Here is a 20,923-nt window from a genome sequence, read left to right as displayed (position 1 = left end):
AGCCCTAAGTCATAAAATCCTGGGTTGCTCTGGGCCTCCATAGCACCCCCAAGCACAATGCTGCCTGTATGGGCTGAACAGAAGTCCTAGGCTGAAAACTGAAGAATGAGCAGACTTCCTCTTGAAATGCCTAACTAAGCCAGCTGGTCACACATGAGGATTATACTGACAGGGGGTCAGAGACCATGACTGGATAAGAGATCTGCCTAACCTGCAGCTGGAGATGTGGCAAGAAGATGTAAAGACTAACTGTAAAGGAGAGATATTTTGTTATTTTCTTCCCTTGTAACGCCAGGAGCCACAATTTTCTGGTTTCAGGTCAGTGACAATACTTACAGTCTCAAATATGGAGGTTCCTATTTTACAAAAGAGATCTATTCCTAAGAGTGTGAAATTGGTTTTTCCTCCTTTCTTCAATTTGGAAGCAGAGCACAGCTGGAGCAGCAGGGACGGCTGCAGGTACCCTACCACCCAGAGCACATGGGTTGGTCCATGCTCTTGCTGACTTTGAGCTTTGACATCTAGGACCAGGCACCAGGGTGAAGTGGCGTGGCCGAGGTGCCAGGCCCAGAGAGTGAAGGCACGCAGGCAGGGCCTGGACAGTGTTGGCACCTCCTGAGTGGCCCAGGACAGCAAGCGGACTACCACGATGCCAAGCAAAAATATCTTCCTTTCTGTGCCTAACCTAATCTGTTACGTCTGGTCAGCCTTCACCATCACTGCTTCTACTTCATGCCCTACAGCTCCTCATGGTCTCCTCCTTCTACCTGTTCAGCAGACTTCTGGAGCTTTTGAAGGACTCACTGCTCAGAGTCCTTAATCTAGGAACCTGGTTTGGGGCCATGTTGGACATGCTGTTCCACCAAGTGTCTGTTGGTCGACCTGGCCCTGCTGTACCCTTGAGCCACCCTTCTCTTACAGCTCAGCATGAACTGGGATGTGGCCAGTCACTGGCTGTGGTTGGAGACAGTGAGTCACAAGATGATTGACCTGTCAGGGAATCCACTGCTTCAGATCTACTATACCTCCAGGCCTGCTGTTCACCCTGTGTGCTGGAAGTGAGCTCTTCTACTGCCTCCTGTACCTGTCTAATTTCTCTAAAGGACCAACAGTTGGCTCCAGCTCCGTGGGGCTTTTCTGAATGGGCTTCTGGGTCAACATCCCCATCACACTGGTCAAATTCCTAATCAGCAACATTTACCTGATCACAGCTTCCCCCAACACTGCTGCCCTGGATGCACCAGACTGTGTCAAGAAGTGACCCCAGCACCTCCTGGAACCCCCACCTAATCTAAGCATCTTACTGTGCACAAGGTTCCCCCACTCCCCACCCTGCTCCTAGGAAGTCCATTCTCATGTCTTCCTAATGTGTCCTCCAACCTGCTGGGATGGGGGTCAGCCTCTCTTTGGTGTTGTCACAATATCTGTAATCCTGAGAACCAGGTCCACCCTTGTTGTCCTCGAAGACCTGGTCTACAAATCAGAAAGGATGCTCAAGAGGCCTCACCCTTAAGCCAGCACTCCTGGGGTGCCAGGCAACCCGAGGACTGGGCATCCCCACACACCCTGCTGACTCAGCCCTGGCTTCTGGTCTGGCCTGAGATTATAGGGATACTTGAGTGACAGAGATGGTGCAGGGGTCAGGTTTCCCAAAAGGCAGATCAGTGAGATCTCTGCCCCTGGCCACAGGAAGTCCCACACCATGCCCAGGAGGGAAGGGCCCATCTAGATCCTTCCTATGGCAGTCCCCTCTGCAGTCTACCCTGTCTCTGGAAGCCTTGATAATAAAGGCAAGAGTTTTACTCTTTTGGACTTTGTTTCCTTTGAGACATTTTTGGATCAGGCCATGAAGCAAGGGGAGACGGGAAAAAGATATACAGGATTTTTTTTTTCCTTTTCGACTAGCTCCTTGCTGTCATTCCACAACAGAGAGAAGCCCTTCCTGCCACCCAAGCTCATGCCACATCTTCTTGGCCCACTTTCTTTAGGTCCATGACTGCCTGCTTTTATATTTGCTATCCCCACTATACTGTAAACTCCATGAGGGCACAGACTTTTCTTGTTCCATTCTCTATGTCAAAATGAATATTAACTTTAACCTGATAGATAGTAGTTGCTTAATAAATATTTTGGGAAAAAAATGGGAAATCAAGTCATTTATTTCAGCAAATCATTGTTTCCCAGAAACACTTTATATATGAATTAACTGCTCTCTGCATTAGGAATAATGAAAGCAAGGAACCTGGTCAAACTGGGAAGCTGAAAAGTAGACTGAGGATTGGTTACTAGGATTCATTTCACTAAAACTTATAAAAATAATACAAGTGCAAACTCCAGAGTTTTAATTCAGCCAATTTATTGTAAACAGGATAACCCTAGGACTCTATCATACTGGCTATGTCACATGCTCTTTCACATCAACTAGTCAAAAACAAGCCTTAAAAAAAGTCCCCAGTAACTAATAAATTAATGTGTCTCATAAATCTCATCTGCTAAGTACTGAGTAAATAGAAGTATCTGGGGTAGTCTGTTATTGCTCATGGACTGCACCTGGGACCCATTTAAATGAATCCATTAGTATGCCTGAGTGACCCAACAGTAGTTCTAGATCCAATTTGGAAACCAGAAAACGCTGGAGCACACTGAACAAGTGCAGGTTCATGGAAGACTACAAGGAATTGCTTTCAGATCTCGAGTGCTTCTCCTCATTCAAATGACACTTGAAAATTTTACCCATTTTTTTTAAAAAGAGCTAAAAGTTACTCAGTAGCACATAATTTTCCACAGAAAAGGTAGGTGGATTTTCATTTACTTTTACAGTGATGGATTTAAACACTCAGGACTAATTTTAGATTCGTCTTATATATATTTGCAGTTTGATGAAAAGCTGCATAGTCTACTAATGCATAAGATCAGAAGGAAGTGATGATTTCATACACCTTCTGATGGACCAAGCTTCACACAAGGAGGCTCTTGAAGTTAGAGATAAAAAGACAGTTACAGCACCACATTGACCTGACAATAGAAATGGAGCCCCGCTTTTGAAAGCAGCCTCCTCAGTTGTGACTAGTATTATTCTTGCCCCAAATTGAGATAATTTGGAAAATGCAAAAAGCTAAGATGTGAAAAGACATGACTCCACAGAAAGAAGTCCTGGCAAATCAAGTCATATGGGGAAGTCATTTGAAAATGCCATTCTTTACTTTGCCTGAGTTAGAGGACAATAGGACCACTTACTGTTACTAGTGCCTGTATGTGGAAATATATTCACAATTTCTCTTGAAGCAAGTTTTAATAATAATAAATATTTCAAAACAGCTGTTAAATCTATAGTAACAACTTCACCTAAAATAGTATCTCATGAAAAAAATATTTTTAAAAGTCTACTCCAGTCATCTGTGTGTATGTTTATATTTATATATTAAAAAAAATAACACTTAAGGCAAGATCAGACTGGTATTAACAAGGGATTTAATCTTATGATGGAACTTGCTACTTAAGAACGCATATCTCCAAAAACGAGGCTTTGTATTTGCTGCCTTTTAAATTCAAAAAGGGGCAAAATATTTTGGTTCACACACTGATTGCAATTTCACTGTACTAAAAAGTTAAGGGTGGTAACAATAGTTGATGTTGGAAAAGCATGTCACACACTCAGTAGGATCTGAAGTTGACACTATTTGTACTTGTTAAGTAAATACAGCAACATGTTGATGAGAAATGGTAAAACTGATAGAACACTGCAAACCAACTATGAACAAGAATGGCAATATAATTCAATCAGAAACAAAACACAGTAATCCTGAGAAATTCAGTTTGGGACAAAATTGATGTAGAGTAAATCTGTATTTCTAGCACTGTGAATAAGTAGGGTATTCTAAATTTTTCCAGCATTTTGCTAGTTGGAATAAAAAACATGTTCAAATTTTATAAAAAGATTAAAACCATGCCTTATATAACCAGCAATTTCACTAATAAAAGAAAATGACATTGCTTTGTGCATTATCTGCCAAATATAATGTTCTCCATTGATTTACATGAAACCATCAAGTAGAAAGCAAATTTGAAGATCAATTTTTAAAAAGGTATGCCTTTTTAAATGTCTTAAAGCCTTCTATGACAACCTAGGAGGCTTTTACAAAAAAGCTAACTTTTATTTTCTCCAGACAAGTGACTATTTTACAGAATAGGGAAGAAAGATTCTATAGGAATATCATTCATCATTTTAAGCAGTTATATAAGGGAAATTTCTCTTAGTAATGAAAAGAAAAAAATTTAAAATATCTGAGGCATGTATTTTAAAAATATTCTACATCTCTAAGACTTTGTAATTTAATTACTTTGGATTTTTAATATTTCTACATAATGACATTCGACGACTTTTTTTTTTTTCTGTTTGTGTCTCTGATAGTGAACCTACTAAAGTGGACAAGACTGTTTTCCTAGGCTCTGGAAGACTCAGGAATACATCCACTTGTGCTTTCCCACCAGTGAATGGGAATCTTCAGAGTTTTGCAGCCATGAAGTTAATATGTGGTTTCACAAGAGGAAATAGCGGCAAACCACGCTTGAACTCAGTCATGTTCTGAATCACTTCAGGCTGCAAAGAAAAAAAGTTTCCTTTTAGTCTGTTTAATTTAAAAATAGACTGAAGAGTACACCATACAAGGGGATACGCCATAGATTGTGATCTGCTGACTTTTTTTTTTAAATCAGAAGGGGCAGGGGGTTACAGATTTGTTTATGTGAACCTATGGTGAGTGTCATTAGTGGGGCTCTGGGCCAGCAGGCAGACTCTTGGCGTTCATCTGGGCATATAAAGGCTGGCTCACCAGGGGCTGAGCACCAGGGCTTCAGCAGAGCAGAAGCTTGTGTGCCCATCTAGCAAGGGCCTGCTCATACTGTCATTTGCCACAGAGGCACTGTGGGAAGGACCAAGAGGTCTCACTCTGATAGTCAATGCTGAGGACATTATGTGACCAGAGATGACTCAATGCAAAGTGATAAAACTGTTCAAACAAGAGGCAAAGGGAAACAAGGGCAGAAGGCAGAGTGACCAGACAGTGGAGGGGAACTAGAGTAGAAGCTCAAACACCTGGTGACTTGAGACCTCTAGGTCTAATGTGTCCTGAAGAATAAGCTCTTTCTAAGTCCTTTGACAGTGCAACCTAACATAATGTTTCTTACTTGTGGCAAGGCTGGTGCTTGTGATAAATTTATATCATTTTGACATGGGAACTCTCCAACAACAGGACCTATAAGAAAATGAAAGGTTTAATGCTTTGCATTTACTCATACTTGCACACAAGAGCAAATCTGGCAAAAAATCTAAGCCAGATTTAGTTCATTAAAAAAAACTGTACCAGGTCCAACTCATGTACATCTCAGATTCTCTCAGGCTGCCTGCTTCCAAGTAACTGACTGTTTATCTTGCCTTCTACCTCAGTGTCCTCAATGATGGCTAATGATGTTACTTAGGTCATAAAGCCTTGGCTGCAGCAGCTTAACACTCAGGTTTGATGTGACTGGACTGAGGCTCCACCCACCCAGAAGGATGCAGTAAAACCCAGAGGGTCAGGAGGGTTAATGGCCATACAGTAAGAGGAGAAGACAAGGAAGTAAATTGCTGAGTCTTCCTCAACACACAGTGATACCATGATGCCTCTTGGAGGTCAACCCATCAGCACTCAGCTGTGTTTTCTTGTGAGGCTGTGGCGACCTTGGTACTGTTACCTGGTGCTGGTTCTCCTTCACAGCTTCAATTCCCCTTCCCTCTTACTTTTGCTTCAATAGAGCAGACTCTGTCTCCATTTCCTTTTGTCTACCTGTCTACTTTCTGATGCTCTATAAGGCATATGGCTACTGCTAGGGACAGCCATCATATGATTCAACATGAGCCTAAAACAGACTTAAAAAAAAATCAATATTTAATACTTACAAGAATCCATTTCCCTGGCAAGAACATGGACGGATACCTTATGTCTCCTTGGGGCATCTACTGCTAACATTTCCTAGGCAGAAAGAAAAGCAAGGTCATCCTTTTCCAAAGGGGTACAAATTGTGATGAAGTGCTGCTGGGCATGGTGGCCTACACCTGTAACTATAGTGACTTCAGGAAGCTGAGGCAGGAGGATCACAAATTCAAGGCCAGCTTGGGCAACTCAGCAGGACCCCATCTCAATTAAAAAAAAAAAAAAAAAAAGGGATTGAAATGCCACGCCTGATGACACTGCCTGTCCTCCCAGTGACTTGGGAGGCTGAGACAGGGGGATATCAAGTTCAAGACCAGTCTCAGCAACTCAGTAAGGTCCTGTCTCAAAATAAAAAATAAAAAGGGCAGGTGATATAGATCAGTGGTAAAATGCCCCTGAGTTCAATCCCCAGCCCCTCTAGCCCTGCCCCCCCCCCCCCCAAAAAAAAAAGGCTGGGGATGTGGTGGGGTGATAAGCTTCCTCTGATGCCTTAGCCAGGTGTGATATTTCACATCCTCAGATGGGAGAGATCACTGGGTAAGCCAAATTCATCCAACAGTTATTTATGGGGCAGTTATTATAAGCATGGTCCTGTCCTGTGTGGCTACTAAGGAAGCCCTGCTGATGTTTCACAGCAAGCCTGACCATGGTTGCCCCTGCCCTCTGCTGACAGGATGGCTCAGATGACCCCACAGGCCTGCTCTGACCTCTCCAGCCTCTTTTAAGGTCTTAGCCCAGGCAGCCTACCTCCAGTAATATGTAATACTTCATCTGAGAACGTCTTTCTTTCCTTTTCTCTTTTAGAAGTGCTGGGGATTAAACCCAGGGCCTTACACATTGTAGGTAAGCACTCTACCACTGAGACACATCCCAGTCCTAAGAAATGTTTTTTCCTAGATGCTTCTATTAATATCTTGTAGAATACCAGCTGGAGCACAGCTGGGGAGACACTACTCTAGATTTAGCTTAAGCAAGTTAGATTAGGACATCATCTTTTATGAACAACCCTAACTAATAATAACTTAAGATGAGTATCTGAACCAAGATGAGTATGTGAACCAGTGGCTTGGGAAGCTGAGGCAGGAGAATCACAAGTTCAAAGCCAGCCTCAGCAACAGTGAGACCCTACCTCTAAATATGAAATAGGGCTGGGGATGTGGTCAGTGGTTGAGTGCCCCAGAGTTCAATCCATGGAACCAAAAAAAAAAAAAAAAAAAAGAAAAGAAAAGAAGAAAAAGATGAGTAGCTAAGAAACCAAGTGCAGAATGTGATAACCTTCTCTTGCAGGTAACTGAGGATAAATACCTATCCTCACATAACGAGAAGGTCTTAAGTGGCAAATAAGTACTACTAAAATTTATTTTGTAACATCAAAAAGTAAAACACATACTGATTTATAGCACCAAAACCTCCAACACTATTTATTAAATATTACTAAGTACCAAACACTTTATATACCTCATTCCTATATTACTCTAATCAATTCTACTTTGTAGATAAGGAAACGGGTTTCAGAGCTTAAGTAACCTGGCTGAGGTCACACAACTACCAGTTGGTGTTGGGGCAGAGGTCTGGATATGTGTTCAGAGGTCCCACATGTTCCTGTTGCTGCCCTACAGATAAAAGAACTTCAGGAGAAGATAAGATGACTGAGCAGAATTAGCAGACCTAAGAGAGCACTTGAAACTATCGAGCTGTCTGGTAAGAAACACATCCTATACCCAGTCCTCTGCTCCTCACTATCCTATTGTAGCTCTCTCTTCATGTACATGAAGACCACCTGGAGTTATATTTTAGATCAAAAACTTTGTTCCAGGATCCCTAAAGCTCAGGAAATAATGCCAAGTTAATACATGGGATGGCATCAAATTAAAGATCTTCTGTACAGGGCTAGGGAGATAGCTCCGTTGGTAGAGTGCCTGCGTTGCAAGCACAAGGCCCTGGGTTCAATCCCCAGCACCAAAAAAAAAAAAAAAAAGACCTTCTGTACAGCAAAGGAAACAATTAGGAATATGAAGAGAGAACCTTCAGAATGGGAGAAAATCTTTGCTAGCTACTTTTTTTTGATAGAGGATTAATACCTAGAATACATAAAGAATTTAAAAAACTTTACACCAACAAAATCAAATAAACCAATTAATAAATGGGCAAATGAATTGAACAAACACTTCTCAAAAGAAGACATACAAATGGCTGACAAACATGAAAAAATGTTCAACATCATTAGCAATTAGGGAAATGCAAATCAAAACTATACCGAGATTTCATTTCATGCCGGTCAGAATAGCAGTCATTAAGAATACAAATAATAAACGCTGGAGAGGATGTGGAGAAAAAGGACCACTTTCATACTGTGGTGGGACTGTAGATTAATACAACCACTATGGAAAGCAGCATGGAGGTTCCTCAAAAGATTAGGCATGGGGCTGGGGTTGTAGCTCAGTGGTACAGCGCTTGCTTAGGATGTGTGAGAGGCTCTGGGTTCAATCTTCAGCACCACATAAAGTACTGTGTCCAAAATAAAGGTACTGTGTCCAAAAAAAACAGAAGGACGATTACATATGGAACCAGCATATGACCCAGCTAAGCCACGCCTCAGTATTTTCCTAAAGAATCATATTATAGTGATGCATGCATACCCATGTTTACAGCAACAACATTCACAAAAGTCAAACTATAGAACCAGCCTAGTCCATCGACAGAAAAATGGAAAAAGAAAATGTGGCAAACATACACAATGGAGTTTTATTTAGCCATAAAGAAGAATAAGATATGTTATTGTAGGAAAATAGATGAAACTTGAGAACATTATGTTAAGTGAAATAAGTCAAACTCAGTAGGTCAAGGGTCCCATGTTTTCTCTCATATGTGGAAGCTAGAGAGGAAAAAGAAAGGTGTGTGTTCAGGGGAAATCTCATGAAAACCAAAAGGAGATCAGTAAAGAAAAGGGACCAGAGGCGGAAGGTGGGGAGAAGTGCTAGGGCATGATATTAAACAAATTATATTACTATATTGTGTGCATGTATGAATATGTAACATCCCATCGTCATGTACAACTACAGTGCATGAATAAAAAAATGTGAAAAAACACTGTTTCATACATACATATTTTCAAAGGCTATTACTACAAAACAGCAAGAGTAGCTGAGATAAGAGAAGCCTTCCTCTACACAAGGCAAAGGGAGAAAATAAACTGCAAAGCCATCTATTTCCACTGTTAAAATGGCTCAAGTCTCACTGCTTAAAAATTCTGGCTTTTGTATATGGTGTTACATCCTCCCTCTTTTTTATCAGTAAGGTATTGCCAGCTGTATTAATCTTGTTTTACATACAGAGAACAGAAATCTTATAGTTTTGCAGATTTGGGGGGAAGAGGCGTAAGTAACTTGTGGATGATGAAAGAGAACCAATTTCCTCTATGAAAATTAAATGGGCATTGGAAGCCCTAACACAGGAGAAAATTATGAGCAGGCCTTACTGTGCAAAATCATGCTAATGAGGACTGCAAACACTGATTCTTACGCAGACAGCTACAAAAATGACATTGAAAAGGAAATGATCTCTCCCTAAAGGGATGTGAGCATTGAAAGGGACTGAGTTCCTGATGAAATCAGGATACATCCTGATAGAATCAGATACAATATAGGCAAAATGGCAAAACTAGTAAGGGACAATTCTAAGGTGTTATAGTAATCACAGTATTATTTTTTTTCCAGGCATGAAAATGCTACATAGTAATGGTCCCCATAAATTACAAAGAATATATGTAGCATTTAAAATTAGTACAATTCCACTGCAGCATAAATTCTGAATTTCTCTATTTGACATGCTATATTATATAAATACTTAATACAAATATTGCTATTCTTAAGATTTCATTAGGGAGGGGAAAATTTAGGTGATATGAACCTCTTAAAGTTGTTCTGGGAAGACTTAAATGCTTCTTTTATATTAATGATAAACTTTCCCAGTGGGCACAGGTATTTAAAGCTCATAAGATTTTTGAAAACAATTTATAGTTGTCAGAGCTTGGAAAATAATCTGATTCTCCAGTTTTTTTGTTTTCTTTGCCCCTCCTTCCTACCAAACAAGCTCAGCAATGTTCTTTGTAGTGGGGTAGAAACAAAGGGACAAAAGAAGAATTCAGAGAGGTGGATTTAGAAGCCAAGAAGAGCTGTCATATAGACTTTGATTCAGAGCAAAAGCAAGACACTACCAGATTCAATAAGAATTGTCTATTATTTCTAACACTAATAGGTCAAAATTTGTCAAAATTCTTAAATTCACAAAAGCACCTTCATAATTCCAAGCTGAATGTCAAACAGTAACACAACGTATCACATATTTCAGTCAAAGTGTAAATAAATTCAACTTACCTTGTAGAATTTGATAATGTCTTCCTTGGTAAGTGTCTTTAAATATGCAACTTCTATATTATCTGAAAAAGTAATCAAACAACAGTTTACTAATATTTCCATATTAAGCAATCAAAAATACTAAACTACAATGCATTTCACTCCAAGCCTCTCAAATATCCTTTTTAAATTTTTGTGCTAGGGATTGAATCCAAGAGCACTCTACCACTGAGCTACATCCCCAGTCCTTTTTATTTTGAAAGAGGGTCTTGGTAACTTGCTAAGGCTGATCTCAAACTTTTGATCCTCCTACTTCAACGCCCTACATTGGTAGATAATAGGCAGGCACCACCATGCCGGGCTAAGAATATATTTTTAGGTGACTATATGCTCCTACAAGTAGAAAGGGAAGAGATTTTAAAAGTAAAAGTATGTGGATACAGTGTAATAAGTAAGAACCTTGGTTTAGGAACCAGGTCAGCCTTGGATATAAATCTGGCTCTCTGGTATTTGCTGTTGGATTTTGGGTTAGTCACTTCGACTTTTCTATTTTTTTGTGGTGCTGGGGGTTGAGCATGCTAGACAAGTGCTCTACCAACTGAGCTACATCCCCAGTCCTCACTTCAACTTTTCCGAGCCTCAGTTTCCCCATCTGGAAACCAGGGGAACTACACAATAGGGTTGTAATGAGAAAATCAAGAAAATGACAAATGATAAGATGTTAGGCACATGGTAAATGCTCAGTAAGTGCTAGATATTATTATTAATAAGAACACAACTCAATTCCCCTAACTTCTAGTGTGGCTTAGTGCACTCTGTTGTTGACCTCTGTTCTGGAGAAAAGGTAAGAGGAAGCTGACAGGGGACTTCAGAGAGCACAGCTCTTCCCAATCTGAAAGCTGTGAAAGCCTTAGGAGAACTCTAAAGGCAAATGTCTGAAATTCTGTACCTCTAGGGCAGTACCTGGCTCAAGTGAATTCATTCATTTTTTTAGGGGGTGAGGGGGAGGAGGTACTTGGGATTGAATCCAGGGGGTTTTTACCACTGAGCTACATCCCTAGCCCTTTTTATTTTTTATTTTGAGACAGGGTCTTGCTAAATTTCTTAGCACATCACTATGTTACTGAGACTCTGGAGTTGCTGGGATTACAGATGTGCACCACCATTCCCAGCCATAAGGGAATTCAATCTACAAGTTTCCCATTTTATATTATGGGAAATAGGTACCTATGTATCTGTGCTCAGAGTCTCAGGGGTACACTGATCCTTACTCCATGCCAAATCACAAATCCATTTTGTACAATGGCCTCAATGTACTCAAATTTTATACTTAAATGCCATAATTCATTTGGGTTATAATTTTACCTTACCTCTGTCAAAATTGTATTGCTGGGAAATGATTTCCCCCCAATATTTAGCACATTCTGCAGATAATTTCTTTGGTTTGTCAAGTCGACGAATTGCTAACGCTTGAATGTGTTTTTGGAAGGCTTCTTCTGTCATGTCCTCTATGGACTTTTCCATAGTAATTAAGAAAGCTTCCACTCTGCTTTCCAAGTAGTGAGGTGGCTTTTCTGACTGGATGATGAATCGCAAGCCCTGTATACCATTAGCTCGACGGGGCCCACTGAAGACAATGTAACCTAAAACATAAACGTCAACCAGTCAGGATCTTGGCATCTGAGACTCAGGTCACTTTTAATCTTTTGAAGCAATAAAATCTACTTTAGAATTTTAGATTCCCTACCTTTGGAGAAATATTAAGACAGTCTCAGTTTCTAAAGACAGAGCAGAGGAGCTCCCTGAAGACTAATTAGAAGGTTAGAGATGACTTTTTCTTCTTTGGGAAAAACAAAACGAGCAAGCTCATTCACCATTTGAGCTCACGTTCCATCTCCTCACTTTCTGCTAGTCTAAGCTGAAGTACTGCCATTCCTATGACATGCTGTACTAATTTTCACCCCTAACTACTGTCCCAGCTAACTGTGTTAGTATCTAAGTTCCTCATATGAACCTGGCTCTGCCACTGCATTTCTTGTTAGTTAACCCATTTCTGGACCTACTCTACTCAGACTACAACTCTGTAGAGTCTGGGCTAACTGAAGGTCATACTTCCCTTGGCATCTGGTGAGCCCATGCACTATGATGCTTCAAGAACTTTCCAAACTGAGCTCTTGGCTTCTTGCTTCCTTCTGCTGTTCTGCACCTCTGACAACTTTGTTGTGCCTGGGCTTCACTTCTGAGAAAGTCACTATCTTCAGCAGAGCTTTTATAGTTTGAATTCTCTTATAGTGATGTTTACCACACTGGATGATAATTATCCCTGTGCAGATCCCTGTGCAAGCCATCCTGACTTGACTGTGTTCTTTAAAGGGAAGGACTATCCATAACATAACCATTTGTCTTGTTCCTAGCATGGTATTTTTTTTAAAAAATCTAAGTACCTGGAGAGACTTGCCCAACTCCTCTTTTCACTGGTTCCTCTCTGCCATTACAGGGCCTTCTTGAACTTCTTTTCTCATTTATCAAATATGCCAGGATCTCTAAGACTTTTAACAGTGCCTAAACTTTTACAAATACATACTGAGTTACCTTGTTAGGTGTCCCAGGTTTGGGATACAGTGATGAATAAGAGATAACACCTGCCCTCAGGGAATGTGTTTGGTGATCCAAGCTCGTTTCCAGGGTTGCTTTCCATTTTGAATCTGCCCTCAGCATTCTCTCTCCTCTACTTAAAATATTCTCTTTATTGACATGTATGTAATTAAACACAGTGTCATTTCATTAAGAATTGCTTTGATGTCTACAGGGTACTGACTGCTTATTTGTTTATTTTTATCGAGGTGATGGGGATAGAGCCCAGGGTTCTATGCATACATGGCAATCATTCTATCACTGGGCTACATCCCCAGCCTGGATTGCTCATCTTGTAGAAGGGAATTCTCTGTCAACAAGGTTTGCACAAATCTCTCTGAATGATACACAGTGCCAAGTTATTCTACACATGCAGAATGTTTTCTTAGGACAATTGTTTTCCAGTGAAGTCTCCAGTATTCTGGTATTCCCCTACTTCCTTCTCACCCAGCTGCTCCTTGGTACGCAGGGTATTGAAGCAAGGTTCAGAGATAATCTGACAGAAAAGCTCTAGAAACATGTTCTCCGAGGTGCTCTGCATGTCTGTTTGGTAGTATATCTCGATGCCACAGTTATTGTGAACTTCATTCCTCTGCTGATAAACAAACCATCCTCCTAGGAAGTTTCGAAGAGAGAGCAACAGGTTAAAAGACTAATTTAGGGTTTAATAAAGTCAATGTTATGGTTTGCCCATTTATATATGTAACTTTCTGATCATAAACTGGCAGCACTAAATTCTTATCAGCAGAGGGAGGGGAATCTGAGCTGTAAAGCTCTACCCTTTACATTTTCAGATTTTTCATTCATATCACAAATGTCTCCTTCACAGGGCATAAAATTTTCCTTTTTTTTTTTTTAACCACTGAACCACATCCCCTACCCTTTTTATGTTTTTTGTTTTGAAACAAAAATCTCACTAAGTTGCTTAGGGCCTTGCTAAATTGCTGGGATTACAGATGTGTGCCACTGGGCCCAGCAAATTTTATTTTTTTAAATATATTTTTAGTCTTTAGGTCATATATATGTATATTATATAATATAATATATAAATGTATATTATATATATTATAATATATATATAATATATATATATTAGTTGTAGGTAAACACAATACCTTTTTTATTTTTATGTGGTGCTAAGAATCAAACCTAGGATGTCATGCATGCCAGGCAAGTGTGCTACCACTAAGCCACAACCCCAGCCCCAAATTTTTATTTTTTAAACTATAAGTGCCTTCCCATGGAGAATTAAGTGCGGGATTATTCAAGGCATTCATATCTGATTACTTGACTAAATTGGAATAATTTCCTAACACATGGCATTTTGAGAATAAGATGTAAACCAGATTTTTGTTGTTGTTGTTTTTTGTTTTTTTGTACTAAGGATTGAACACAGGACCTCTTACATGTTAGGCAAGTACTCTACCACTGAGCTATGCCCCCGACTCCTTGTATTTCATTTTGAGACAGGGTTGGGCAATGTTGTCCCTTGTTGGTCTCCACTCTGCAATCCTCCTGCCTTAGCCTCCTGAGTACCTGAGATTACAGACTTGTGCCAACTGTGTCTGTATCAAAATGGGCTATTTTAGGAACTGAGGCAATTTGGGGCCAAAAAGATAGGGCTGTGTGCAAAGAAAAAGACAGAGGGAAGTAGAATGAAAAGATTTATGAAAGATTCACTTTGAAATTTTGTTTCTAGTTGGCCTCACTTTGCCTTAAGATAAAGGTTATAGACTTTTCTTTCTTTTTTTGTGCTGGGATGACCCCAGGACCTTGCACATGGTAAGTAAACACTCTACCACTGAGCAACATTCCCAGCCCCAGTGCTACAGCTCTAAAAAACAGATCCAGATTCTTCCTCTTTGCCCTACTTGTAGTGACTGAGGGACAAATTAGCAGATGACCAGTTTTGTGATGATTGTGTGTGCAGAATAGCAGAGCTGTACTCAAAGTGTCCCATTCAACAAAGATTCTGAGGTAATATGTTTCCGTTACTTTAGTAGCTATTTAGAGCCAGAGACAGACTTCAGCTTTAAGGACTGCATAGTCTAATAAAAAGACTGTGGTACACTTTGATCCAAATGCAAGAGTAGAAGCGCTGAGTAGCTCAAATAGAGGTTAAAAAAACTGCTAGGAGTTTAACAGTAGCAGTGGTTACTTGAGGAAAGGAGTCTTAGAAAAAGGTTAGTGGATGCTATCATTTGGATCTTGAATGCCCCCAAAGCTCATGTATGGAAGGCTTGGTCCCCAGCCTGTGGAGCTCCTGGAGCAGTAGGACCTTGGGAGGTACAGCCTATGGTAAAGAAGTTAGGTTACTCTGGGGTGGGGAAGAGGATACTGGGGCCCTATTCTCCTCTTCCTCGAACTGCCATGAGGTGAGAGCTTCCTCTACCACCTGCTCCCACTGTGATGTGCTGCCTCACTGTAGGCCCCAAAGCAACAGGCCAACTGACCATGACTGAAATCTCCAAAACTTGAGCCAAAATACACCCACCCTTCTTATAAGTTGTTTATCTTGAGTGTTTTGTCAGTGACAGAAAGCTAACACAATAGAGTAGGAGAGCCAAGGAGGTGAAATTGGAGGTAGGAGAAAATTTTGAAGAGAATGATACTAGAATTGACTGGTACTTGAGTATAGAGGAGTTAGGAATTAAATATATCACTGTTAAAATATTGACTGGGAAGTATAAAATTTATTTATAGAAAGTGAAAATATTTCATTGGAAACCCATAAAAATATAACAGGTCTGGAAGGATGAGTATGGTGTAGACACAGGTCCGTGAGGAAGAAGGGGTTAAAGAGAAAACTATTTCAGGAGGATGAAATCACTGGGAGAAGAAAAGCAAGATGCTGCATAAATGGGAACACAATGAAATGTGGCCAGGAAACATCAGTGTTCTCATTCTTGGTCTAATATACTTCCCATGACACTCTTTCGAACAATAATGAATAATGTTTATGGGGTCTTATATGAAAATAAACCACTGTTACCAGGTGTAGTGGCCAACACCTATAATTCCAGCACCTTGGGAGTCTGAGGCAGGAGGATCACAAATTTGAGGCCAGCCTCAGCAATTCAGGGAGACCCTGTCTGAAAATAAAAAATAAAAAGGACTAGGGATGTAACTCAGTGGTAAAGCACCCCTGGGTTCAATCCTCAGTACAAAAAATAAAATAAACAAGACAAAATTATTGTTAATGTAAAAGTTACCCAATATCGTAAACCCAAATACATGAATAAAATCAATGGTTTATGTTAATCCCTGTGAAAATACTCTTTTTTTATGTGTGGCATTGTGGATTTAACCTGGAGCATACTACAACTGAGTGACACCCCTAGCCCAATTTTATTTTTATTTTGAGCTAGGATCTTGCTAAATTTCCAAGGGTGGCCTCAGACTTGTGATCCTCCTGCCTCAGACTCCTGAGTCACTAGGATTACGGGAGTGCCCTACTGTGCCCAGCTATGAAAATACTGTTATAGTGAATACATAACTTATTATAACTTTACTAAAAACTTTTCTGCCAAAGATTTTTATGGGTTTCCAATGAAATATTTTCACTTTCTATAAATAAATTTTATACTTCCCAGTCAATATTTTAACTGTGATATATTTAATTCCTAACTTCTCTATACTCAAGTACCAGTCAATTCTAGTATCATTCTCTTCAAAATTATCTCCTACCTCCAATTTCACCTCCTTGGCTCTCCTCCAGAAAATTTTCTAGAATTATCTGTTTCAAATCATACTTCCATAAAGAGTAAATGATCCCAATCTTTTTTTTAATAATTTTTTTTTTAGTTACTGATGGATCTTTATTTATTTATTTATATGCAGTGCTGAGAATTGAACTCAGTGCCTCACACACGCTAGGCAAGTGCTCTACCACTGAGCCACAACCCCAGCCCCCCAATAGATCTCTGCCATAAAATTATACATCATCATCAAAGTGAATTCAACTCACCTGTCATCACCCATATTATGATGTCAAAGTAGTTCATTCCTAAAGTTATAATATTTCCACTTACTGTCAGGGAGCTGAACTTCTCTATACCGAACCAGCTGACTTGGAAGAAGAGGTTTGGTGTGAGCATATTCAATAAGGGTGTCTTCGACCATTTGCATGATTCCTAATGCAGCCTGGGGAAAAAGATGTCACAGCACATAACAAAAAACAAATATATCTGGTCTGTGAAAATAAAAAGAGTACACTGGATAGTCTATTACAATATGAAAATAACATGCTTGTAAAATAAAATAGCTTAATTCATCATAAAAACAGGTTTTAATCCAACTCAAATGGATAAAAGTTGAATCTGTCAGTCAATATGGTAGTAGTGAAGAGAAACAGGGACCTAAACAATTATTAACACTGATGCCAATGCAGGGGAATAAAGCACTGCCTAAGTTGAAGAGGAACTGGTAATGGAGAAATGGTCCTAAATGAATGAACTTGACTGCAGAACCTGGGGTCAGAGCCAAGCAAAAGTGAGCATAAAGTTTTATTGTGAGTGAAACTAACTTTGGGAAGAATTCTGTCTCTACCACTTATTAGAATCTGACCATTGGCATAATATTCTGGAGGCAGTATTGCAGGGTGGGCAGTGAGGGCTCTTGAGACGGATTGCTAAGGAAATTTTGTAGTGCTTTCCATGTGCTAAGGGCTTGGCATGTACTTAATTGTTATAACCCACAATGTAGGTGGCTACTATAACTCTACTTTCATAGATAAGTAAATGGAGCAGAGTTAAGACATTTCATAAGATTACATATCTATTATGTGGCAGGGTCAGGACCTGAATGCACATTATGTGAACCTACAGAATAGGGGTAATTATTCCCATTTCCTCCTATGATTGCAAAGGCAGGCAATAGGAAAGGAGGCAGCCATGAAAGCAGGTCCTCAGTTCACCACATGATTCCACCTCCTCTTTGCCCTCTCCCACCTTCCTTCACAGAGTAGAGAAAGTTGAGCAAATGCTAATGAGCTCATTGCTGTACTGGTTAATAATCTTAACACAGACTAAAGGAGAAAAATCTCTTACAGTGGTCCACAGCAGACCGCTAAAACCTCAACCACTCACCTGCTTTGTTATGTTTCCATGGAGAAGGGCTTCAATGTGTAGCCGTGACAAGAGCTGAGGTATGAAGGCCTTAAGGCGAGGGAGGGTGACATCTGTAAAGGAATAAAAACCAGTGACGTCTACACACAAGTTTAAATACAAACAAGCAAGCAAGCATACAAAAAAACTTTGTATTTGAGATAATTTAAGATTTACAGAAGATTTGCAAAGATACTACACAGTTCCTTTATTATACCCTTCACCCAAGTTCCCCTCATGTTAACATCTTTCATAACCATAATATAATGATCAAACCTAAGAAATTAACACTGATACAATACTATCAAATGAAAATGCAAGAGAATTATTTTTTAAACTTAAAAAAAAATTCTTATTAATGAGCATATAGAAAAGATTAACTGGTGAAATAATGATGGAAATGAAAAATATAAATAATAAAGGATGATACCATCAGTCTGCATTCTTTCCAATAAAGCAACTCTGAAAGAATTTCATTCTATTCAATAGACACACACTGAGGGCATTATATTACACTAGGCACCAAAGGATAAAAAGAAGGCATAATCACAACTCTCAAACAATTTAGGACTTTCAAGCAAACTTTCTAAGAACTAGATTTAAAATTTTTAGGAAAAAACAAGAAGCACTCTTTAGGCACTAACATATTTCCCAAAATTTTAAGTTCAGTTAAAATTTAGAAAAAAAGCAGAGACAGCATTAATTAGGCTTTAAGCAAAAAGAGTCTCACCATCCAGGGCTTCTTTTAACTCATCTTTAGTCCAGGCCACTTCAGTCATCAGCAAGCGGAGGTAGTACATGGCATGCTGGTGAGGCTGTTCAGCCCGGAAGTTGTTGAGAGACCGCATATACTAGTGAAGGGAGATATGGATCCATGGATTTTATAAATCTCATTATATGAATTATGTGTTACTGAGATGCGGGAATATTTACTTAAGTCATATATTTAAGAATGAGGCATACCCCTCTCTAATCCTTAAACTAAATGGCATGCTTTTTCATTGTCAAGGCATCAACTTTACTCCTGGTAACTGACATGTACTGTACATGCTTTCACTATAAGACATCTTTCATCTCTCAGAAAGTTATTCCTAGATGTCTGCATCTTTGGCATCCTTAGATAGTACGTGTACAGCCATTCCAAAAGTCTTGATAAGCAAGTAACATGGATAGGTATATATTGAATCTTCAATTGCTAACAGACAGTAGTTTTTTAATGATGTAAAATGAAGGCCACAGTTCAGCTGTGAAAGCAGCAATCCATCCCATACTTTCATTACTGGGTCAAACATGGAGGATAAATTGAATGGAAGATAAATCAAACCTAAATAGCATGCCCTAAAGTGACAAAGCTTTTGTGACAGGGCAGAACCCAGTCTGCTCAAACATGTGTTCATCTGAAACTCCCTGAATGCCACTAGCTGTTTCTCTTTGAAAGTCAGTACTGCAACTGCACTAGCTCTTAGTCCACAGAGAAGGGGGCCAGATATCCACCAGTCAGCTTTCTTTCTGGTATAGTTAAAGCAAATATAAGGTGAGATGAATGCAACAGGATTATGAATGCTCCCTTTGCTCCTCTCTCCTTTTATCAAAAAATTTCATAATATGGTGAAATAGCAATAGCTTTATGAATAAAAAAAAAAAAAACACAAAATGAGTCAGAAAACTTACCGCCTCTTTGATAATTTCAAATCTTTTTTTATCAATCTCAAAGGTAGCCATTTTCTCAGTGATCTTCTTTAGCAAAATTGGTTGCTTGTCATTATAACCTTTCACTGAAAGCTATAGAAAGAGTTCGGCATATTAAAAGTCTAAAATTATCCAATAACTTTAAAATAATCATCTTAAACTTGATTTTTAAACATGTAGGAAAAAAAAATCCCATGACCAGGTATACTAAAATAAAAACAAAACAAGAAATTCAAAGAATTTAACATCTCATAAATAACTTAATACTGAGGAAGATAACAGTCTCCTAAACACAGTAGGTAAACTCACCTGATGCCAAGCTATGGCAACACACATTAAATCATCAAAGTTCATGTTCTCATTAAATCAAACTTAAAACACAGAATTTGTTTTTCCTCTTTTTTTTTTTTTGGTGCTGGAGATAGAACTCAGGGCCTCATGCATGATAAGCACATACTCTACCACTGAGTTTTATCCCCAGCCCCTAAGCTTTATTTAAAAAAAGAATTTTTAATACATGGTAGGCAAAAAGGTTTCACAGATATAGTATGAAGATAAAAATCACCGGGGACTATCATCTAGCTAACTACTGGGCATGTCCCAAAACCGTACATAAATGTTCTTTAAAAATCACCTTTGGAGAAATCAGACAGACCAAATGATGTATTGCACAGCATTGTACTACTCTCCCATTCAATGTTACCCAAGAAAGATCCCAAATTTTAAGTATCCGCTTACTTCATGAGTTCTGCTGATAACCCAAAAGCTGATGTCAAAACACGTTTAGGGAGGAGACAGTCAGGATTTGCCTTAGGACAGTTTACTTCAGTAGTTTCTGAAAGTCTAACACTTTGAAAGCAGGGAATGGGGATTGGCTATTACCATATTTTCATATAGTGGCATCCACAGCAGTACAGAACACACTGCAACACCTATGAAAGTATCCTGAGAAGAACCTCGGCATGAGTGAAGGTCACTGACCACTGAAAGTACATCATGTTTGACAGAAACAAGACCAATGATTAGCAGAAAGCTAATCGTAAATCATGAATAAAAATTATTTGTTTTAATGAAAATACACTGCTAAAAGTCAAGAGCAAAAAAATCCAGAAAACAGATTATTGCTTTTCTACTTGGAGTTAATTTTGATTTCTAAGTCTCAAAATTT

The 20,923-nt window shown here is 39.3% G+C and overlaps 1 protein-coding gene across 6 annotated transcripts in view; it reads right to left on the bottom strand.

Moving 5' to 3' along the window:
• Nucleotides 1-2,336: 2,336 nt before the first annotated feature.
• IDE (insulin degrading enzyme) overlaps nt 2,337-20,923 on the bottom strand; it is a 91,964-nt gene continuing 73,377 nt past the window's right edge. For all 6 annotated transcript variants that reach the window (XM_079137550.1, XM_079137549.1, XM_079137552.1 and 3 more), the window contains 10 exons: nt 19,738-19,848; nt 18,797-18,917; nt 18,049-18,140; nt 16,993-17,104; nt 13,409-13,576; nt 11,698-11,970; nt 10,349-10,410; nt 5,939-6,011; nt 5,188-5,255; nt 2,337-4,600 (listed from right to left, as the gene is read on the bottom strand). In XM_079137550.1, the coding sequence (XP_078993676.1) occupies nt 4,505-4,600; nt 5,188-5,255; nt 5,939-6,011; nt 10,349-10,410; nt 11,698-11,970; nt 13,409-13,576; nt 16,993-17,104; nt 18,049-18,140; nt 18,797-18,917; nt 19,738-19,848 (1,176 nt within the window). In that variant the 3' untranslated portion in view covers nt 2,337-4,504. The remainder of the gene's footprint in view (nt 4,601-5,187; nt 5,256-5,938; nt 6,012-10,348; nt 10,411-11,697; nt 11,971-13,408; nt 13,577-16,992; nt 17,105-18,048; nt 18,141-18,796; nt 18,918-19,737; nt 19,849-20,923) is intronic.

Source organism: Sciurus vulgaris (assembly GCF_902686455.1).
Source record: "Sciurus vulgaris genome assembly, chromosome: 4".
In the NCBI taxonomy this organism is placed as follows: domain Eukaryota; kingdom Metazoa; phylum Chordata; class Mammalia; order Rodentia; family Sciuridae; genus Sciurus; species Sciurus vulgaris.
The sequence above is the reverse complement of the archived record's forward strand: the minus strand, read 5'-3'. Positions and strand labels throughout refer to the sequence as shown.